Source organism: Opisthocomus hoazin, chromosome 10 (assembly GCF_030867145.1).
Source record: "Opisthocomus hoazin isolate bOpiHoa1 chromosome 10, bOpiHoa1.hap1, whole genome shotgun sequence".
NCBI lineage: Eukaryota > Metazoa > Chordata > Aves > Opisthocomiformes > Opisthocomidae > Opisthocomus > Opisthocomus hoazin.
The window spans coordinates 17,636,412-17,660,186 of NC_134423.1; the positions used below are offsets into that span (position 1 = coordinate 17,636,412).

The 23,775-nt window shown below is 44.9% G+C and overlaps 2 protein-coding genes across 2 annotated transcripts in view; both read left to right on the top strand.

Moving 5' to 3' along the window:
- RFX7 (regulatory factor X7) overlaps nt 1-11,498 on the top strand; it is a 53,162-nt gene extending 41,664 nt beyond the window's left edge. Inside the window, exons 7-9 of the mRNA XM_075431417.1 lie at nt 158-365; nt 2,995-3,290; nt 4,229-11,498. Coding sequence (XP_075287532.1) covers nt 158-365; nt 2,995-3,290; nt 4,229-7,531 — 3,807 coding nt within the window. The 3' untranslated portion in view covers nt 7,532-11,498. The remainder of the gene's footprint in view (nt 1-157; nt 366-2,994; nt 3,291-4,228) is intronic.
- An 11,326-nt stretch (nt 11,499-22,824) lies between these two features.
- Nucleotides 22,825-23,775, top strand: part of NEDD4 (NEDD4 E3 ubiquitin protein ligase) — a 62,783-nt gene continuing 61,832 nt past the window's right edge. The window contains exon 1 of the mRNA XM_075431567.1: nt 22,825-22,902. Within this exon, the coding sequence (XP_075287682.1) occupies nt 22,858-22,902 (45 nt within the window). The 5' untranslated portion in view covers nt 22,825-22,857. The remainder of the gene's footprint in view (nt 22,903-23,775) is intronic.

The window sequence follows — 23,775 nt, forward strand, 5'->3', positions numbered from 1 at the left end:
TGATGTTGTTGTGATTGCGTTTTCCCAGTTTCCTGAAAAACTCTGAACATACTCAACTTCTTGTGTGTTTCTGATCATTGTTTGCTCTGTATTTTTGTTTCCATGCCTTAATGACCCTTAATAATTAAAGTAATCTCTCCTCCTTTGTTTGTTTTAGTTGGATGGGGCAGAGCCGTCTGGACAGCTGCAAAATGCTGATGAGGAAGTTGTCTCTGCAGCCTGCCGGCTTGTTTGTGAATGGGCCCAGAAAGTGCTGAGCCAGCCTTTTGATACAGTCTTGGAATTGGCTCGTTTCCTTGTAAAAAGTCACTATATTGGTACCAAGTCAATGGCAGCTTTAACAGTAATGGCAGGTGCACCAGCAGGTAAGGAGATCGCGGAATGCTGAATGGGTGAAATGGGGGATCTTTTTTTAAAGAGTAAGAGCATCTTGGTCTAAGGAACCACATCTCTTCAGGGCAAACTTGGAGCACGGACTCTCAGCGCTGAGCATACATTACCTGGTTTTAGTCCACAGTGCTGCAAATAGCTTTTCTTGTTGCTAGTCTGGGTAAAGAGATCTGAGAATAAGCAGCGGTCTCGGGTTTAGTTTGTGATTGTCCCGGTTCTCCGATGAGGACCCTGGTCTCCTAAAGCATTTCAGGGCATGTGAGTAATGGTGCTGAATTTATGCTCTTTGCTAGAGCAGGCATCTGGTACAGTGCTGGTTTATAGACAAACTGCTGAAGTAGCTGCCTTTCTGTCTGATAACTTGCCCTAATTTGGAAACAATTGTCTGTCTTAATTTTCTCTCAGGAGCAGATTTTCTTACAGGCATTTCTGATATGTCAGATGCAAATTTTCTGGAGACGTTTGATCAGTGTCAGGTAGTACAAGCATGTCAGCTGCCGCTGTTATTGATCATGTTAGAAATAAGGGCTTGAGGGGCAGTGAGAGGGTCAGGAGAGCCTTCTCCGGGGGCAGTTGTGTGACTGAAATTCCAGCACTCGATTTTTAATCTTTAAGGATTGAGGTAAAGAGAAGAGTTATTTTGTGTTTTGCTACATCAGAGGAATTCCTGTGCTACTCAGTCTGTGGGAAAGCTTAAATTCGATGTAGTTGTTTGTACATCTACTTTTGTTTTCTTTGTTTTCCTCTTCATGCTCAAAATCAGTCACTTAATCATGTAAAGTGTTTTTTTGTGGCTGTGGATGGAGTACATTACAAAAATGAGGGATGAGGAGGGAAGCTCAGGTACACAACATGCCCCCCCTGACTTCCCTCTGGGAGGTGCTGCCCAGGCCTGTCAAGCAGAATGTGTTTGGACCAAGGCAAATCTCTTGACTTGAGACAAGCGATTCCAAATGGAAACTGGTGGTCAGGGCTGTATGTTGGGGTGATCCCTTTCTGGATCGTGTTCTTTTTCCTTCCAGCTCTCTTTCCTATGTTGCAGCTAGGAACTGACGGGTGGCAGTGGCAGGTTTGCTGCCTGTAAGCTCGTTTTTTACCTGTCGTCGCTTGGCTTCATTGGTTCTGCTTGCCGTGCTACTAGAAGGGATGCTAGTTATATGTACAGCTCTTCAACTCATGTAGCTTCTCCCCCTTCCTGCTTCAAGAAACGATGGCTTCCTTCGAGGAAAAGGGCAGTTATTTCCAGTGCTTGCCTCTGTGGCTTGGATAGTCATTTCAGGAGAGATTCCATCTAGAATGGGAAATAAAATACTCCCATTCCTCTTCATTGCAAGGAATTGTGCTGTGCATTAACTGAGGAAAAAGCAAACTTTTACCCTCAACGAAAAATTTGTTGAGGTTTTTTTTTCTCATCAATGTTACTTGCCTTCAGTATTCAGCCCACGTAGATGACTTGTTTCCCATAATAGCAATATACTTGGGCATTTCACTGCTCTGTGAAGAAGGAATTGTGAAAGTAGAGACATGTTGTGGTGTGCAAGCTCTTGTGGTACGTGCAGACTGCTGCTGAGAGGGTGGACTCCCAGACCAGCAGTTCGTAAGCGTGTACTAGGTATCTAAACCCAAATACTTGCCCTAAAATGGTGTCTAATTTATAATCAAAAGTTATTTTTTTAAACTGTGAAACCTGTGAAGTGCAAATGAAACAGTGTTAAAGGATTTTTAGAGGGGCAGTTCAGCAGGGTTAGTTGGTCACTGAGAGAGCATGCTAATCCTCTTGACTGCTAGTAAACAAAAGATCAGAAATGTGGTGTGGTTTTGTAAGGGAAATTGGTACCAGCTGCACAGATGAGACTAACTCCCTGCTGTTCTCCCTGAAAGCACCACTTGCATGCTTGTGATCAGCAAAGGCATTGTCTCCAGAAGAAGTGTTCTCTCATTCTAATTTCCATAGTTTTTTCACCTTTTCCTCCTTCTTGTTTTGTTTTGTCCCCGGACACGTCTCTTCTTGCCCTTCTTTCACTGTTATCCCTGAACACACACAGGTGGTGATCCATTTTGATATGTGCATTGTGTTTAATGCCTTGGCCATTCGATAGTATCATCTGCTCAGAGCTGCTCCTCTGTGATGCAGACCCGCAGCTTTCTGGGAAAATTTTTCGTTTTTAAAGCTGCCTTAGACGTTGATAACAAAACAAAAACACAGGCGATGATGAATTTGGAAGGTTCATCTAAAACCTATCCGCTGCCCTCTACTGTCAGTTAAATGAAATGCATTGGTTTTTAGATTTTGCTGACACAAAAGTTGCATTTGGGATCACTAGAAAGAAGATGCCAGTACATAGTGTTTTAGCGTGTAATGCCCAGCTTGTCTAACAGAGAGAGGTTTTGCCACAAATGTGGAAATAAACTGAAACACTGACTAGCTCTGAGCGTGAAGTGGATGGTGGGAGCACCTCATGGAGGAGGTGTTCCCAGAATGGCTGTGGAGATGCCTGCTGTCTATTCGGTGTAGTTAGATACAGAAATGGCACTGCAGCAGAGAGGGTATGTGTGGTTATAATTCCTGTGTGTGGTTATACTTCATTCTTCTGTTTTATTCAGGAATAAAAGGGAACCCCCAGCCCTCAGCTTTTATACCTACTGCTGAAAGTAATTCCTTTCAACCGCAAGTGAAAACTCTGCCGTCTCCTGTTGATGCCAAGCAGCAGCTGCAGCGTAAGATCCAGAAGAAGCAGCAAGAACAGAAACTGCAGTCTCCTTTGCCAGGAGAGTCTCCAGCAAAGAAAACGGAAGGCACCACGACCAACGGCGTGACCAGTATATCGAATGGAAGTCCTGCAATTCTCTCTCCTCCACCTATTGGCATTGTTGTGGCAGCTGTCCCCAGCCCAATACCGGTAATGTTCTCCAGCAATTCTCTAGAGAAACCACCTTATGTAAGGGCTATAAATTGTCAGTGACTAAGCAGCAGTCTCAGTGGGATAGAAAAACAGTTTCCCCTCAGAGGTTTGGGTCCCTTAATGCTTTTCTGTCCCAGCAACCATGTTGTACCATAGGAGTTATGGGATCCGTAGAGAGGCAGCAGAATTCTGATCACATAGGCCAAGTTTGTCTTTGAAGTCCTTGACAGTGGGATTTCAGCTAGCAATAATTAAGGTTGTATGTGGGAATAATTGCCCTTGAGTTTAAGTTTAACCACATGAGAGAGCTGACACCAGTTGTGTGGGTCACTAAGCCCCTAGTGTGGAATCTAAATTGCCTTTCATTGGCGCATTTAGTGACAGCAACAATTTTATTTTTGCATGAATGTCTGTAGTATGGAGCATCTTTGTCTTTCAGCCATACAAAACTGGGCGGGGGGGAGGTTATTTGTTTTTAAGATGTTAGCTGTGGTGTTGATTTCAATAGGTAGGCCGATTTTTCCGCCTGATAGTGTTTTTGTATTTAACTTGCTTTTGAAGCCTGAACAGTGAGCAGTATTTTGAGCACAGCCTCTCCTCTTTAACCTTTGTATGTCTGTCTTTTTTTGCCATGTGGTGAAGGATTGTACAAGAATGACCCTTTCATTAGCAGAAGAGCAGACTAGTGTGTAGACCAGTGTCTCATGCCTTGACAAGTGAGGCAGCATATCTGTTTTCCAGTCCTTAGGCAGACAAATAGAAATTGTCTTGTGTATAGTGGAAGAGCTTGTTGTGTTTCCAGCTGACATTCACTAGCTTTGGTGTATTGAGCTGTGTTGTCCTTCGCCTTTGAAGCGGTTGGGGATGAGGTGGTCTGTGGGTGTCGGGGACTTGCTTGCTTCATCGCCACACCTTGTCTTTTTCTCTCTCTACAGGTGCCAAGGACCAGGCAGTTGGTGACATCTCCAAGTCCTGTGGGATCGTCTGATAGCAAGGTCCTGCCACTCAACGTTCAGGTGGTCACTCAGCACATGCAATCAGTCAAGCAGTCACCAAAGACTCCCCAGAACGTTCCCGCCAGCCCAGTTGGTGACCGCTCTGCCCGGCATCGCTATCCGCAGATCTTACCGAAGCCAGCAAATACCAGTGCTCTCACCATCCGCTCTCCCACGACGGTGCTCTTTACCAGTAGCCCAATCAAAACTGTTGTGCCAGCTCCACATGTGAATTCCTTAAATGTGGTAAAAATGACAGCAATATCTCTTGCCCCAAGCAGCAGCAGTGTGCCCGTCAAACAGACAGCTTCAGTTAGCAGTAGTGCCGGAGCAGCGGAGGAAGGGCGGACTGGTCCACAGATCAAAACTGGATCTGTTGTTTCGCTTCAGTCTCCGGGATCCAAGCCTAGCACTGTTGTAGCTGCACCTGCAGTCAAGATCAAAATGGAACCAGAAGCATTGCTGGATGAGAATTCAGTACAGGGCCAAGAGAGCTCTGACGTGTCTAAATCCATAAAGGCAACCCCTGACCTGCCTCCTGCTCAACTGATTAATTTTGAGGTTGCAACCTTGAAGGTTTCAGCTGATGATGTCATGGAGGCAAAACCAGTTAAGGGCTGTGATCAGGGAGCTGAAGAAGCAGGGACCAAATATAAAACACAATCTAATGAGATCACACCAGTTTCTTCAGCAGGCAATAATCAAAGCACTCTAAAGCTCTCAGTTGCCAGTCAGAACTTGTCCAGCACCAGCATTGGTTCACCTCCTACCGGTGAGTCTACGATTAAAGACAAAACATGCACTAAAAGTCCAAGAAAGCGACAACCTTCTACACTTCAGGATTCCCAGGTACCACCTGTAAAGAAACCACTGGTGGAGCAGCTTTCAGCTGGTAATGCTGTGGAGGGTCAAAAAGCAAACAGTGTTAAGAAGTCTCCAAAGGCTGGATCATTAGCTAACAGTGACAATACAGCAACACTTGCTCAAGTTCCCAGCAAGGCACCTGTACCTTCTGCAGCTGCAGCAAACTTAGCGACAGACCTTTCTTTGAGCACCGATTTAAATACCAGTGATTTGACTTTAGGACAGCAGCTTGGATCAGCATCCTCTCCAGATATAAAAGTAAAATTGGAAGGAAACATGTTTATCATAGAAAATGATTCAAAATCTGATGGCAGCTTTAACCCAAATACGTGGCACCATATTGCCAAAACCTCCGACTTTGCATCTGTGAATTGTGAACAGCAGCAGGATATCAGTGTTATGACTATTGCAGGGCACTCTGGCTCTAGTGACTTACAGGAATCGGCATGGGAGCCAGCGCACTGCGAAGGGATACAGCAGGACGCATACAATCAGCAGCTGCAGAGCCAGCTCCAGGACTCCTCCTTGGGTCAGATACAAGCACAGTCTTCAAATCAGTTACCTCTGCAGTCTGAGCTGAAAGAGTTTGAACATACGGTCCCCCAGTCAAATGAAAACTTCTTTTCGTTTGATGATGACCTTACCCAGGACAGCATTGTGGAGGAGCTGGTGCTCATGGAGGAGCAAATGTCCATGAATAATTCTCATCCTTATGGTGGTTGTCTAGGAATGGCACTTCAGAGTCAGACTGCAGCTCCAGGAGCTCCCGTGTCATCTCATCCAAGCAGCACACACTTTTACCATTTGATCCATAACAACAGCACTCCGATTCACACTCCCACCCCCACCCCCACTCCAACTCCCACCCCGACCCCGACTCCAACACCCACCTCCGAAATGATCGCTGGATCTCAGAACATGTCCCGAGAGAGCCCTTGTTCGAGGCTGGCTCAGACAACTCCCGTAGACAGTGCTCTAGGAAGCAGCCGGCATACGCCCATTGGCACACCGCATTCGAACTGCAGCAGCAGTGTCCCTCCCAGTCCTGTGGAATGCCGAAACCCATTTGCATTTACTCCCATCAGCTCCAGCATGGCTTACCACGATGCCAGCATCATATCAAGTAGCCCTGTGAAGCCAATGCAGCGGCCGATGGCTACCCATCCCGACAAAACCAAGCTCGAGTGGATGAATAACGGCTACAGTGGTGTCAGCAATTCTTCGGTCGCGAACCATGGCATCCTCACGAGCTATCAGGAGCTGGTGGAAGACCGCTTCAGGAAGCCTCATGCTTTTGCTGTTCCTGGCCAGTCATACCAATCTCAGCCACGCCACCACGATACTCACTTTGGTCGTGTGACTCCTGTTTCGCCTGTGCAGCACCAGGCAGCCCCCGTCAGTAGCACCACCAAGCAAGAGGGCTTTGCTGTTCCTGCTCCTTTGGACAACAAAGGGACCGGTTCCTCTCTCAACAACAGTCTGAGATGCCGGAGCGTGAGCCCTGCTGTCCATCGCCAGCGTAATCTCAGCGGAAGCACTGTTTACCCTGTTTCAAATATACCACGCTCTAACCCGACACCTTTTGGAAGTCCAGTGACTCCGGAAGTTCACAATGTATTTGCTAATATGCATGCAGACACCAGTGCCAACAACATAGCGCAAAGAAGCCAGTCAGTCCCGCTGACTGTGATGATGCAGACAGCCTTCCCGTCTCTGCAGAAACAAACAAACACTAAAAAAATAACCAACGTGTTGTTAAACAAACTGGATTCTGATAGCGATGATGCAGTGAGAGGTTTGGGAATGAACAACATGCCCTCAAATTACACAGCCAGGATGAATCTCACTCAGATTTTGGAGACATCCGCCGCTTTTCCTAGTGCCAACCCGCAAAATATGATCAATTCCAGCACTTCAGTTTATGAATTCCAAACACCAAATTACCTCACAAAAAACAGCAGCACCGATCAGATCAGTTTTTCTTCTGGAGATAACCAAGCACAATCAGACATCGGAGAGCAGCAGTTAGATTTTAGCAGCACTGTAAAAGACCTTTTAGGGGAGGACAGTCTGCCAACAAACCAGCAGCTGGTGAATCAGGTGGCATCAGATCTCAATAACGTTGCATCTGTCTTTTCCAGCGACATCAGGTTGTCTTCCGAGCTCTCAGGCAGCATTAACGATCTGAACACTTTAGACACAAATCTACTGTTCGATCCAGGTCGTCAGCAGGGACAAGACGATGATGCTACACTGGAGGAATTAAAAAATGACCCCTTGTTTCAACAGATCTGCAATGAATCCATTAACTCAATGACTACATCAGGTTTTGAGTGGATGGAGAGTAAGGATCATCCTGCTGTTGAAATGTTGGGTTAATCTTGTTTTGTAATATGTATGTAGCACACTGTATCTAAAGACAGACGTATTGTATTTGTCTTAATGGAAGTGCCTCCCGCAGCAGAAACACTTGCTATGTTTTGTGGCATTTTTAAAAAAGTTTGCTGTACCCGTTGCTCATTCTTCAGCAGGGAAAAGGCAGTCTTACCAATTTTAAACAAATCTCTGAAGGTCATGGGCTATCAAAGAGCCAGTATTAAAAGTTGAATTTTATAGTGTTTCCCATTCAACATTCTTATTGTAGCAAATAAAGAAGTGGTTAATAGCCAGCCAGCAGTGACAGCTATGGTTAAGGCTTTTTAAGTTGGGCTCGTTAGTAGGCTTTCCATACTTTGTATTGCTTGTTACTTCTCAGTAGATGACCCTTACTGACCTTTGTCGTTCAGGTCTGAAGTGCAGGGTGCCTGTAGACAGGTGAGTGGTGGGGAGTGGGTACAGGTGAACCGCTGACGTGCAGGTGCCTGATCACCGTGTAGCTGTCCTGAGTGTTGCTCGGTGGGGGACTGTGGGAAGCTGTGTAGCCCTGGTGCCGCTGATGTCCCTAGTAAAATGCAGAGATGGGAAAAACGTAACAGGCGTGATCAAGGAGAAAGAAAGATGCACTAAATTTTTTATTTAAGAGAAATAAATCTATGTAGTTATTTTATCTATTAACATTCACGACATACTTGATATTTTAGTTCTTGCTTAGTGCTTTTATATTAGGTAAAATTCAAGTGAAAAGATTTTGAGCACTGAGATTTAATCTAGGCATAACACCCTATTTTAAAGTGATAGGTACTGTTTAATTATTTATCAATGCTAGGGAAGGAACGTGATTTTTTCCCTCTTTCTTTTTTCAATAAAAGAGCTGCTGGAGCTCATTAAAATACTGTTTTTAAAGATTCATTTTTTAAATGTGCTCTTTCCTAATATAGTGGAGGGTGAAGGAAGGTGTTTTTTCCTCTGTATTTCAGTAGGTTGAGCCTTTCTGTCTTTCTTGCTTACTCTCTCATTCAAACAAAAGATGATTAAAATACTAGAAAATGTGGTTGATCTAAAAGTATTTAATGTAGAGCCATAATACTGCCAGGCACTTTACAGATACACAGGAAGATGTGATCTTTCTTTTGGTAAAATTTCTTTTAAAAGTATTTACTCTTTTAGAAGCCTGAATTCCATTTTCAGGAGTGATTTGACGGGACTAGTGAATCGGATTTTTTTTTTTTTTTAATAGAAGTCCTTAGCTGCCCCTCTGGAAAATGAGATTTAGACTTCTGCCACACTAGTTCACTTGAACCAAAAAAGACCTTTCGTTTTGTCAGCATGGCATAATCTCTCTAATGGTGAAAACAGAGAGGGATACTTAACCAGCCAAGGCCCTGATGCTAGAAAGAGGACTTGCAGAGGCAGCTTTCACAGAAAAGCAGTGCACTGAGGATGCTAAATACCATCCCTTAAGCTTAGTGTAAAATTGATTATTTCTCCTGTGAACTGACACTTGCAAAACAGAAAACAGAGCAGAAAACATTTTCCTCTCTGGCATTGCTTTTTTGAATGAAGGGTCATAAATTTATGAAGGGGGAGGCACAGTAAGGCCCCCTAGATTTACTTAAGGGGAAGATGCTCAGATTTTTCGGGTGATCGGTGTTTTTTTCGTTTAAGTGTCTTGGTGGTCTTCTGTTTCTTCAGTCTTTGCTAGTGACTTGAGATCCTAGTACTGGTCAGGTTTTGGCGGTGCTTATTCTTCTTGTGCTGCTGCATTGGCACTTGAGGTGCTGGCGTACTACGGCTTCTGTTGCTCTTGCCCCAATTCATCACCAGTCTGTGGGCGCTTCTGCAGGAACAAACAGTTGTGCCAAGCTGTAGCACCTTACGGGGGCCTCATTTCACTGTGCTTGCATCAGAAGTTTTGCCACGTCACCAGGAACAAACTTGGAGAGTTCATATCCCTCCTTGAAGCACGTGGATGTGTGATGGTGTGGTTCGCTTCATCTAAGACCAAGTGACCCTTTTAAGTTTTGTTACGGAAATGGGGAGGAGACTGAAAACTGCATGGTAGCCTTCTTGTTATCTTGCCAGGTGTCTGTCAGTAAGGCTTGAACCGTTTTCCCCGTAGGCTGAAGTTGCTTCAGGCAGGGCTTGAGTTCTGTAGCTGCCCGTGGCTTTTGCTAGAGACATGCCGAATGTCTGCTTATCCTGTTGACTTCGCTGGCCCCGAGACACTCGGCACCTCCCTTCCCCCCCGCCCCTGTGCAAAGTGCCAGCACTACTGTGAACAGGTGGAACCGACCTGCTGGTGGAGAGCAATGGCGAGAGGCCGCATGCGTGCTGCAGCAGCTGGTGCGTTTGCACCATGTGTTGGCCTCACCTCCAGGTCACGAGCACCAGGACTGACGGGGGCTTGGGGGAAAGAAGTTTTCGCCTAACTCCACTTGTTTTTTATAGAACATTTCTCGGAAAAGCAAGAGTAGATATAAAGCTGATGTGTTCTAAATTATGCAGCCATCACCAAAGGTTTTTAAAAGTGCATTTAAAATTATTTTTAAATACAAGCATTACATTGGGCCTAACGTGACTTAATTAGCAGAAATACTGTAGTGGATTTAAAGCAAATATATGTATAATTAAAGAAGCGTTAAATTTGATAAGGATTGTTTCAAGTAAAATCCAAGGCACAGGCACAGCTTTGTACATTGGTATGTATTGTTTTAGAGGTGTTTGTGTGTTTGGTGTTATAATTAATAATGTTAGGTCCCTGTACTTCGTGCTGGGTAGTTCTTTACTGTACATTGAGACAGAGCACTACTGCACACCAAAGTATGCAATACCCAAAGGAAAATTCTGTGATTCTAACAAATGGAAGCCTGTCTGTGTGAGATACTCCAAAACTAAGAATTTGAGATAGTTCTGACCCCTTGTTTACATTATTGGCTTCCTGCTAACATGAGAAATAAAATATTTTGATAGAAGTTTTTGCTAAAGTATACAAACTAGTGAATTTGTACCCTGTGTACAGTATTGCAGCAAACACTTTAAATTTGGTTGGTGGGTTAGTCCAGCAAACTTTCTGGGTTCATATATTGCACTAAAATTCTGTTGAACCTGTGGCAGGCACATTCCTTAGGATAAATGCAACAAATACGGCCCACAGATTAAAAAAAAAAAAAAAGGCAACACAAAAAAAAACTTTTTAATGTATTTCATTATTAAAAGGCAAAATGTCATTGAAAGTGACAGGTGAAATTGTCTTATGTAGCAATGTGCATTGATCTCAATGAGATATTTCTATTTCTTATTCTCTTACATGAGAATATTACAGCAGGAAAAATTAAGTTTAGTTTGCTTCACCATGTTAATACATGATCACAAAACGTGCATGAGTGTTAATGACTTAATCTTGTACAGTACTAGATATATTCCTGTAACCACTTTTATTTTTTTTATTCTTTTGCTGTATTGAAACTGGTTCAGTGTTAACCAGGTGAGCATAGTTATTCACAAGTTATTTACTTTTTTATGTTAACTAATTCAGCTTAGTTATTGTTGAATATGTTCCTTTCTTGGATTATTTTTTATTGTTCTGGTGTTGAAAAGCATTTTGCATCATTTTATCATAAGAATTCATGAAGTAAATAATTTGCAAATAATTGCAATAAGCACTGACTTCTGAACTGAAAAGAAGGAAAGCGTTTCTTGTGCAGTGCATCTGAGGTTCATATACTCTTGTACTATACTGTGCTTTATTTACTGCACCATAAGGAAAGAAAAATCCCTATTCTACGTCTTCATTTAGTGCAGGAAATCCAGTTTCGCCCCTTTTCCCCAGTGTTTTGTTGTCTGTTGTACTGCTGAAACTACAGTAGTTGAATATTGCAGTAGCATTTCAGTTATTTTTTTTATTGAAAGTGCTCAAAAATTGTTTTTTAAATGTTTTCAAAAACAATAAAAACATTTTATATTAAAATGACTTCTGCAGTTTTTTCTTTATATGGAAAATGTGCGTTAAGGTTGACCTAAAATACGGAGCTTTCTGGTTTGTGTAAATACAAATCACAGCTGCCCAGCTGTACCGACTTGCTGCAGTTGCTGAGCGCAGTCATACACTTGAAGCTGAGCATGAAGGTGAATCTTCCGAGCCGGGATGCCTTGATCAGTCTGTGCTCTCAGAGTCATCTCTTGAGAGAAGCTGGTGGTAATGGGCTTCTGACCATTCATTTTATCTTTTATTCTGGTTTCCCTTTTAAGTGGGAAGTGCTTATGTGGTGATACTATTACATTTGGGGGATAGAAACAGCTGCAGCTTACCATTGAACCTTGACAGTTCAAATTTACCACCAAACATTAAAAGAATATTTTGGCCGAGGCTGTAATTGTGGCTGTAAATGTGGTTGTGATAGTCATGCTGGTTAGAGTTGGCGTCACATGCTGCTCCTCTGTGCCGCGTTCATGCCTGTGTGGGTGCTGGCCTGTGTTCGCTCTGTGTCTGGGTGGTGGCTCTTGCTGTTGTGGCCTCCGACATCCCATTGCTGGTATAGCTGTCCACAGTGGCGGTGGTTTTGCTTTTTGCCACTGGTAAAGCTCTCTTAACGAAATAATGTTATGGTGCAGGTTGGCTTGCTGCTGTAAAGGGGGAAATACACTGGTTTGATCTATAGGATCCTTTATTTGGGTTGTGAAATTGTATGTAAACCCCGGCAGTGTTCCCAGCACAGTCTGTGTGAACTCGATGGACAAGTATTGCCACAGAGCAGAAACTAGCTGCAAGGAAATGAGGGTGAGGATAAATATTCAGGTTTTCATGCCAAAAAGATAACACTGGTTAACAGTTAGACTCCATCCCAGGCTACAGAGGTGCTGAGATGAGCTGGCAGGTGGCAGATTTGATGGTGGCACAAAATCACTTTAGGTTCGTGAAGAAAGAAGAATCATTATCAGGGAGACATAAGTGAGGCAGCATGAATGAAAGAGCATCAGAAAGACTGATTAATTGTAACATGACATTGGAGGGTATGCTATTAATATATCTCACTGGATCCTAAACTAACATGCTCTAAAAAGAATTCTCAAAGATCGATTCATAGACACGCTTTCTCCAGGGTCCACAGTCATAAAAAATGCAAATTAAAAAATCCCAAGGAATGAATTGGAATATAATGTAGGAGATACCAGTTTCTAAAATAGTTCATCTGAAGTAATAATGAATTTTAATCGGAACCTCTCAGCTGTAGACAGGAGGCCTAGAATTGGCCTAAATGGTTAATAATAAGGGTTATAAGAGCAAACAAATCTGTGAGTGAATGGAAGTGGCTTAAGACGAAAGACTTAGGAAGGTAGAAATGTCAAAGTAAATGCATGATCAAAATAGCTACCTCAAAATGTTGAAGTCATGAGCTTCATAGGTTTCAGAAAGACTCGATGTTTATGTGTTTAATAAAGACATCCAGAGTAAATTCTAAACAACTGTTTAGAAATATTTTTTCATCTCCAAAAATAGAAATCTGCATGTGTGAATGCAGCTGGTATTCCCCCCCTAAGGTCATAAGGATTGCCATGTTGAATTCGCCAGTGGTTCCTGTAGTCTGTACAGTGTCTCTGGCAATTGATACCACCATCTTCTCCAGAGAAAGAAGCCCTGCATTATTAGGTGGTTGTAGAATAAATTGCCTCTGCAAAAGCTGCTCTCCTGTATGCAAGAGCTAGAAGCAAAATCTGAACCCAATGCATTAGAGCCGGGGGATATGGATGAGGTGACCACCGGAGCTTCCTTCCAACCTCACTTTATCAGCATGTGCATCAGGGCTGGAGGGTCAAATAAATCTAACTGGATCTGACTGTAGCATGGCTGCTGTCACTCAGGTAAAATTTAAACTTAATATTTAGTGATCATCAAGCTCATTTGATAGCAAACTTTTAATTATCTAGGCCTCTTCTGATGCGTAAGTCAGATAACCAATACTTGGATCTTGCCACCTTCCTCCCTTACCTACAAATGGCATGAGTTAAGCCTGGATAAGGAGAGGGAATACAAGACAAATGTATAACGAGGCTTACAAATTGTGGAATAACTCTAGAAAGCAATACCAAGCTTAAGAAATTGGCAGTGACCTGACTGTACAAATAAGATGTTTCTGAATAATGCTTATAAGGGAGTGCAATAAAACTTGCAAACTTAGTCATTCCTGTAAAACTTTTAATCTGCATAGTGTTTCTGATAGTTACCTGTAATCATCCAGACCAGAAGACTGTTACACGTCAAGGGGTTAGTGATCCGCGTAACAGTTAGCAATTAACTGAATATGCCCAGGCCTGTGCTGCACCGTGCTGTCCTCATGTTGTGCTGCACTTGTCTCCGGGCTGTAGGGTAAGCTTGGCCAGGAAACCATAGCAGGGCAGCCTGCAGGCAGCTCCCACTCTGTGTCGGCGATTACACCACCTCTGCGTCCTTGCCTTTATCTGAAACCGCGGCAAGAAGTTCTCGTGTGAACGTCCTTTCTGCTGGACAGTAGAAACGATGAACGGAGTTGTTTTCTTGTAAGAAAGTTCCACAATAGCTCAAATGTCCAAACTGGGGTGACCCTTCCAAGGGGCAGGATCTGCATGTGGGTGGGCAGCCTGTTCAGTGCTGTATAGCTGGGGGATCTGAAGGGATGTAAGACTATCTATACTGTCCACTCTATAGTGCTAGCTCTAGCAAATGGCATTTTAAGCAATGCTTCACAGAAACTGAGCACCTTTGTTACTGCTATCATAACAAACCAGCTCCTCTTGCGCACAATTAACATTACCTAATGAAATTACAAATATTTTAGTCTCTTTTTCTTTTCCTGCTCAACTTGGTAAAAAAAAAAAGGGATGAAATAAAAACTAAGCAAGGCCAGATCAATTAAGTCAAAAGTGAACTGAGGACATGGAGAAATTTGCTTAGAAAACACACAGTGCTAAAAAGACGGCAGTGTAATTCTGCAGATTGCAGTGTTTAAATACCCAAAATAGAAGACCACTTTGATATAATGCAGAATATACAACCAAGTGATTTTAGTTCCTGATAGATTGTAACATTTCTGCTATGTGCTTTGAGTATGTAGGAGGTACCCTACTAGTGATGTAAATACTTGAGATGTGTTGTCTTGGAACATTTGCATATCTGTTCTCCAACGGCTTTGTCCTGGCTCCTCCTGAGTCTGTTCTTTCTGGCCCTGCCTACCCATTTTCTATATCTGGTAGTGCTTCAGCTCTGCAATCATTAAAAAGGTCCATTTTTGTCCCTGTGGCTCATCTTTCCTCTTTTGTCAGCTTCCTTTCAATAAATGGGATATGGATAATATATGGATTATGATAAGTTGTGAATCATTGGAACTCTGCCTATTCACACTACCTAACTAGATGATGTCCATTAGAATCAAATTTTCAATGGATCTCAAGCTGTTGTTTCAAATAATGTTCAAATAATGTTAGCAGCATGCTACTGATCTGGAGCATACTCTGTTGCATATGTGGAGGGTTTTTTTCACACAAACATTAAAATTTATTTGAAAAATTGTCCCGAGGATGGAAATGAGTCTCAGGAGCTTGTGAGAAGGTTCTATTGTAACCTACCGATGCATACAAGTAGCCATTTTGGTAGCGATATTTTCAGAGTTGTGTAGAAAATATGCCAAATAATCTAAACTTGTGTCCTAGTGACCAAAACCAGGACAACTTATTTTTAAAGCCTTCGTGTATCTTAAAGGTAGGGAGAAGAAGAGGTATAAGAAGCTGAAAATATATCTCCATTCATCTAGGAGTTGGTAGCTTTATGGCCAATTATTAACTTGGTGCTAGTGGGTTTTTGTGAAGACTAAACTGAACAGCGTGCTATCTGGCTGCTGCTGGGGCTGAGTCCCTCTGTAGCCTCGGGTTTTCTGAGCGCCCTGCGGAGGAGGGTGGCTGGCAGGAATCAAGAGAAGTGACTGCCCCTGCAGCCTTCCTCGGGTAGCTGACCTACCCATCACTACCAATCCGTGCTTCTCAACACGCTTACTTTAGAGAGCTATTGGGCTCCCTCTTCTCGAATATCCTTCTTTGTTTTTTAGTATGGATGGGAAAACATAGTTGTGTAACTGTACTACATTATGAACTAACTGATTAGGAGTCACTTGCCTCCTCTATCAAAAACACCCTTGAGTCTTCAATTTGGCTACTCCGTATCTGTACTTCAACAGCACATTTGTTCCAAGGGCTGTGATAATCAGTTCTCAGAGAGATCAAGCCCAGTTCGTCCTTGCTCTGAGACAAGAATAGGCATTTTGAAATGTGCTGTTTAAAAAGTTGTGTATTAGCAATAGTTATTTCTGACTGGAACACAATGCTATTTGATTCTACTTCAAACTGCTTTGAAAATCAGAACAATCTCTCCTGCTATGTATGTATAAATGAGAGCAGAGACAAAGTGCCCATGTGCAAGAGGCCCCACTCAGAGGTTCTTGTGCCAATGGCATAACTAAAATCTAGCCTGACAAGGATTACTTGTGGAAAGCAAAACTAATGCTGGGGCTCAAAATGGCTGTCTGCAAGAGCAAAATAGGAGACCTCGGCGCTTACGAATAAGGAATTGCTGAAGACCTGTTATGTTGCATATAACTTTAGCATTATTTTGTTGCTTTAGGAATTATCTGAAGTTGCGTTTTTTTATAAATAGCATTTACAAAAGGTAGCTATGTAATACAGGAGGATATTTGCATTTCTCTTCATTTGGCAGAAGTAATAGTCTTCTCGCTAACAGGTACCCTTTTACAGCATGCACAGACCCTTACATCTTTATCAGTGCTATGGGTTTGCGTGGCAAGGTTTTGGTAGTGGGGGGGCTATAGGGGTGGCTTCTGTGGGAAGCTGCGAGAAGCTTCCCTCATGTCTGATAAAGCCAGTGCCAGCCGGCTCTAAGATGAACCCACTGCTGGCCAAGGCCAAGCCAATCAGCAATGGTGGTAGCGCCTCTGTGACAACATATTTAAGAAGGGGAAGAAAAAAACTGCAGTGAGAAGGCAGTTGAGAGAGAGGAGTGAGATGATGAGAAACAACTCTGCAGACACCAAGGTCAGTGAAGGAGGGGGGAAGAAGTGCTCGAGACACCGGAGCAGAGAGTCTTCCTTTGCAGCTTGTGATGAAGACCATGGTGAGGCAGGTTGTCCCCCTGCAGCCCATGGAGTTCCATGACGGAGCACATATCCACTTGTAGCCCATGGAAGGGATGCAGGAGCAGGTGGATGCCTGAAGGAGGCTGTGACCCCGTGGGGAGTCCATGCTGGAGCAGGCTCCTGCCAGGACCTGCGGACCTGTGGAGAGAGGAGCCCATGCCGGAGCAGGTTTGCTGGCAGGGCTTGTGACCCCATGGGCGACCCACGCTGGAGCAGCCTGTTCCTGAAGGACTGCACCCCATGGGAAGGACCCACGCTGGGGCAGTTCGTGAAGAGCTGCAGCCCGTGGGAAGGACTCACATTGGAGAAGGTTGTGGAGAACTGAGGGACCTCACACTGGAGCGGGGGAAGAGTGTGAGGAGTCCTCCCCCTGAGGAGGAAGGAGTGGCAGAGACAACGTGTGATGAACTGACCATAACCCCCATTCCCCATCCCCCTGTGCCGCTCAGGGAGGGGGAGGAGGGAGAGAAACGGGAGTGAAGTTGAGCCCGGGAAGAAGGGAGGGGTGGGGGAAAGGTGTTTTAAACTCTGGTTTTATTTCTCACTATCCTACTCTGATTTGATTGTTAATAAAAATCAAACTCCCTTTTCTCCCCAAGTTCAGTCTGTTTTGTCCGTGACAGTAATTGGTGAGTGATCTCTCCCTGTCCTTGTCTCGACCCTTGAGCCTTTCATCATATTTCCTCTCCCCCGTCCAGCTCAGGAGGGGGAGTGATAGAGCGGTTTAGTGGGCACCTGGCATTTATCCAGGCCAAACCAAAACAGTCAGACATCCTGGTTTTTAATAGTACTTTCTTGTGGGATTACTTTCTGTGCCAGCCAGGCCTGAAGATGTGTGGACACTTCTTGGATGGTGTGCTATTACATCTAGTTTGGCCTTATCAGGAATTAATTTCCAGTGGCAACACTTTCAAGTTCATTGGAAGTCAACCAGTGGACCAAAGACAACACACTGAAAATCTGTGTACTCAAAAGTAATTGAACACTAAAAAAACTTCAGCAGTAATTAAGACCAACTTAAAATGGCAATTAATTACTATTCCCATTTTCCTAATGGAATAAGGGAGAAACACTCTAAGAAGGAGCATCTTGTGTGAAAATGAGAGAGCAGTGAAGACCAGGAGTGCATGAGTCCTGCTCAGTCACGTGCCCAATCAGAACAGTAAGCTTTCTCTGGTCTTAGCTATGTTTTAGGCACTGGCAAAGAGCATACAGCACATACTACTTCATACACATATAGAGAATGATAACCTCAAGGTATTTAAAGAAGAAAAGCCCACTGCGTCATCCCCGGAAAGGTCTTACTTCTGTAACATTGCGATGGGTTGAGCCGTTAGCAGAAATATCCGCAATGACTGTGTTAACCATGGGATCACTGGTGGTGAATTAAACTGGTAACAGCCTGACAGCAGTTAACTGGAGCTCAGCACCTCCGCGTTTCTGTTCTGGCAGCTCTCCTCCCCCTCAAGCTGAAAATAGGGAGAGAAAGATGACATCTGAGTGGTGGTGATTCAGACAAGTGTTTACCACTTCATTCAAATGCGTATGCACAAAATGAGTGTGACTCTCCACCTCCACCACTGTTGCTCTTCTTACTATGCAGGTTTGCTCACCAAGCCAGAGAGACTTACAAAACAAATTGCTTGTAAACTGTTATATTAGTCACAGAAATTAGGAAGAACGTTTCTTACATCTTTCCCTTCTTACAGCCTCCCCCGGTGGGAGCTGGAGATCTCGGTAGCTTTCCCGGGGGACAGGGATCTCTGCGGGGGGACGGAAGGAGCTGGCCCAGGGCAGGTGTTAGTGCCTTGGGAACACAGACCCAAGCTTCAAGGGCAGTCTTAAACTTTGTGTGCAGCCTGCCCTGAAAGGGGACTACTTACGTGGAGAATTCCTGGTTCACATCTGGTCTCTCCCTGTGTGACCATCACACCTTGCTGTCATCACACTGGGACAAGCAGGGCTGCAGAGTTTGAGACAGCTGAAGGCAGCGGCTTGGCAGCAGGCAATGCAGAAAGCAGCACACGTCCAAACAGAAGATATGTTGCTATTAAAGGAAAGACAGAAAGGTGAGGAAAATGAAAAGGAGCAATAAGGGCCTGGTGAAAACCTGGGCGTGAGTGAATGGCAGTCTGGTTGCAATGCAATGCAGAGACAACAGTCAGCCTGGGGTGACTTTTACCAGACTGAAGTTCTTCCTTACAAAATTTAAGCTTTAATCTTTGTATCAATTTTGCATCTTGTTATCACGGTGTTTGAAATCTAGTATTAAGCATCAGGATCTAGCACGTATTTGCATGTGACTGTAGAGCCAAGTAGCGTATTGAGTCTTGGGCTCTTAACTGTATCTCTGGCATTAGTCTCATTAGTGAGTCATTGCCATGGTAGTAGAGAAATTGAGATTACTAGGCTATGAATAGGTGTTTACTTCTCTTAGTCATAGCAATGACTCACTAGCAATATAAATTTTTTTCTATTCATTCCGTCTTGCATGTAGTTTTCCATTTACCTATCACTGTGACATTGTGAGCGGTTCATCATAATACTTTCTATTGTGTGACTCAGTAGAACAAAAGACAATATGACAAAAATCTGTATGTGTCATTTGCATCCAGATTTTTTGTTTAATTGTGGTTAAAATTATTTCTGATTCCTTTGTTTACAGGAAGAGCAGTAAGATAATTCATCCAATTTGATTTAAAATCCTCTGTAGCAAAAACGTATCCTATATTTAATAAGATGAAACATACTAGCTTTTGTAACTTCACTGTGACCACAGTTAATATATATTCTTAAGCTAAAGATTATTTTATTATGATAACCCTTTAGAATTCTGAAACCAATCTCCTTTTCCCACATTATTTCCTCCTTTAAGAACAGTGCTTTGTTTTTTTCAAAGCAGTTCCGTATTAGCGTGTATGAATTCTCTTCAGTTTATAAAAACATTTACAATAAAGACAGACGCAAACCAAATATTGTAAAATTATATAAAATTCAGACCACAAATTGGGTCTCTCAGGCCAAATGCCATCATCTAAGAGATGGAAAATATTTTAAAGTTTGTAATTTTTTGCTCTTTCATAGGACTGAACGTTAATTTAGATGGCAAGAGAAGTCAAACTTCTTTGTTACCAGATAAGAACTCACTATTGGGATGAGTAACGACATAAAATATTAATATGTTTTTAATGGACTTTGTATACAGTTAAAGTGTTCCATTACTCAGATGATCCAAATGCAGGTTATCCTCTCCAACTGAAAATCAATTATCTGCAGAAAGGGGAAGAGCTCTCGGAAGAGCTCTCTTCCACTATTAGTCCGTGATTACGTAAGACCATAAAATATCAAATGCTGGAGATATATATCTTACCTAAGAACTGAATGTTTGATAACAAACAGATTGTGGTTTATTTTCCCCTCTTTTTAAGTAAAAGAATAATTTTAAACTCTTCTATTTTGAGTGAACTACTAGATGTCTTGCTGGAGTACTGGACATCACTATTGATCCCACTGAACATGCACATAGACCTTCTCTTACCATATGGATGCCTCTGGGTAACAAATGCAGAAACACAAGCCTTGTTAATAGCAGGTCATCTACTTACGGATTTGGGATTTGACTGTGTTGTAACTCCTGTTCTGGACAAGCAGTGGTCTTTTCCCACAAAAAAAACAAATCAATGAGATCTTATTTGGGACTGCATTACACTCTGCTACTTAAAAAATGTAATACAACAAACTGAATACGCTAATGCCCTGTAAATTTCAAAAGGACATTATTTTAAATTTCAAAGTTATTGAAATTACATGTTACTCAGAATTTAATGTTTGAGTTTTGATGTCTTACAAAAAAGCCCAGTGACTAATGTGCTAATATAATGTGCTAATATAATGTTCACAAACAAAAACTTTGTTAAACAGGACTTCAAGATGCTTTAGAGTGCTTCTTCCCATAGCCTTCTAGAGTACAGCAAAGCTGAGACTGAGACTGTGGAAAAAGATGAGCAGAGTTTAGGCAAGTGAGAGTAACGTTGTAGTAGATTTATAGGGAGCTCCAACGCTTTCTGTCTGACATGGTTTGTACAATCTCGCAGAGTATAAGAGGCAGCACTGCAAAACCAGGTGTTCATGTTCGACGGCCACAAACCCCTATGCTTTTTCTAGCAAGTTGTAAGAACAATTTACTAATGAACGTTAGGCTCAATCCCAGAAACAATGCTTCACAAAGCAACTGGACCTGGAAGTCTTGCCTGCTGTAATTTAGGCAAGCTTTCCTTACTTGGCTGTCACTAAGGAACCTTCCCACTTAAATCTGGACAAGCCTTTAAACGTGCTGGGAGAGGCTGAGTGAAGGCAACTGGAGAGAAACGTTGGGTCTCCAGAGGCTTGATGCAGAAACAGAAAGGGGTTCGGGTTTTTTTAATTACCCCAAAGCTTATCTGGGTCTTTTTTCCAAACTTTATCTGTTGGTCTAATAAAAGACATTGTTTCCCCATGTAAATCTACCTGTTCATATTCATAGACAGTGAAGACTATGGAGACATTTGCCCAAATGGCACTTTGTCTGTTTGTCAGACACTCACCTGATTTTTCACACGTAATACCCTACCTTTATTTTGGGACACGCACAAACTGATGTTGCTGTTGAGACTGCCTTTCCTCGGACCCTCCTGCTAGCCCTGGGAGGAGAGCGCAAGTGTGTGAGGTAGTGGGCACAGGCTCGCCTGAGCCCTGCTGTGGAGGTGTTAGTTACCTGGGTACATCGTGGTCTGCTTGGGGCACACTCCAAAGAGCTGAGCCTGGGTCTGTGCTGGTTTTGGAAATTGTAGAGTTTCTTTGCTGAGAGAAGTAGGTCACCCAGATGGTGAGGGGCTGGGCTGGATGAGCTGAAAAACGATGACAGACACTGGTTCCCTGCTAGTACAGATGCCGCTACATTTGTTTGATGTTAGCGACGCATGTGATTTTCCACATGTTCATCCTAAGACGAAGGTACGTTCTCTGCACTCACAGGCTGTGCAGTGCATGGAAGAGTTAGGCTCAGGCTTGTAGAAAGGCTTACAGCTACAAAGCTCAGACTAAAACACCCTACTTAATTTACACTTGTTTTAGCACAGCTCTTCTTGTTGTCCTCTGCCAGCCGAGAAGGCCGGTGGGCACTCCTGAGGGATTCATGGGCAGCTGCTGAAGGCAGCGTGAATTCAAGCCACTTAAAAACCTGTCATGGAACCCAGTCCTGCCAAGGGGAGTGTGGGTGACAGCCGGGAAGCACTGCTGAATGGCGATTTGAGAGTGACCTCAGGCCTTCAGCGGAAACGTTGCCATGCTCCCTCACCAACGCGTTGCTACACTGCTTAGAAGTTAGAACCGAGGTGGGGGGGCAATCTTTCTTTCGAGAAAATGGGAAGTCTTTACAACATTTGGTTTCAGACAGTTTATCTTTTTCTCTCCTTTGGCATTCTCCCTGCTTGGCTGTTACGGCAGGTCAGCTCCTCACATAGCGGGGACTTCTTTCCTCCCCCCGGCACCCTGGAAGGCAGCTTTGCCTCACCCCGGCAGGCGAGGCCCTTTCTGCACACCTACGACGCTTATTTCTTCCTCTCGCTTCTCCCCAACTCCTCACAATCCCAGAAGGTTCCCTGGATGAGAAGGGTTCAGGCGAGAGCTCCCGCAGCTCGCGCCTGGCCTCAGACACGCGGACAAGACCCCAGCGACGCAAACCCCACGGAGGATGTTCAGAAAAGCGCCGTGCGCACCCCCCGAGCGGCGGGGGCAGGCAGGCCGGGGCAGGCCGCTGTCCCGGTGCCCCCCGCGGCGGGCGCCCGGCGCCATGCCAGCCGCTGGAGCTGAGGCAGGGGCACCCGCCCCGCCGCCTGTGGCCGCGCGCCCCCTCGGGCTGCCCGCGCGGCGCGTGTCTCCGGGCGGGGCGAGGATCGAGAGCCAATCGGAAAGCGCTGCCCCCTCCCGGGTGGGCGGTGGCGCGGACTTCTGCGCCAATCAGGCGAGGCGGAGGGCCGGAGAGAGGAGGGGAGCGCGCGGCCGCCCTCGCGGTGGGCTGTGGGCGGGGCTGTGGGCGGGCCGCGCGGCGGGGCGGTGGCGGCGGCGGGTAAACACGGCGGCGGGGCTGCCGGGCGCGCGCGCCGCTGGGCGATGGCGGCTTCTCCTGTGGAGGTGTTCGGGCTGCCGGGCGAGGAGGTGAGGCCTGCGGCCGCTTCCCGCTTCCTTTCTCCGCGGCGGGCGGGCGGTAGTTTCCACCGCGGGGCCGGGCTGGCCGGGTCTCCCCTCAGGGCGGCGGTTTTCTGCGGGCCCGCCGCGGTCTGGTGGGGTGGGGGAGCGGGGCTGAGGGGCGGGGGGGGGGGGGGGAGGGGCATGGCGGGCCCAGCGCCCCCGCGCCAGCTCCCCTCCGCAGCGGCTGCCGGGCCGCCCCGGGGAGCGGGCGGCTGCCGTGTCTCCTAGCACCAGCATTCCTGTCTCTAGGCTGCGGTGTGAAGGCTGTGCGAGCCTCCCCCTGCAGACGGCGAAACTCGCGTGCGTTGGGCAACTTCCTCGTGACGGAGCTTGATGGGCGAAGCGGGATTTCTTCTGCCCCCCACTCCCTCCCGCAGTGCTGGAGAATAAAGTCTTTGTTTTAGGCTTTGTCGCAGACAGGGTCTGAACCACTGCGGCGGCGCGTGAGTTAAAATTGTGCAGAAGGTAGTTGGGGGCCTGATCGGTGGTGCCTTTCTCCACGTTGCCGTGAGTGAGGGTGTGAAATGTTGTCTACGTTTCAGTGGTTTTTTTGCAGTAAAGCCGTGGGTAATGGAAAGTGGCTTCTACAGCGACTTCTGCCATGAGGCCGTAGCTCCTGAGCACATGGAGCTGATGCTGGTGTACCTGTTACTGTGCCTGGGTGGCGGGCAGGCGGGGTGGGCTTTGCATCGTGCCTGTGGCGTGTGCGTAGGGGAGAATATTGATGGAATGGTTAACTTCATCAAGAAGATCAGGGGTTTTTTTAATTGTAGGTACAGGAAGACTAATAGCTGTATCTGTCTGAAAGCTGTTTGGTGACCTGTGTGAAATGTCAGTAAT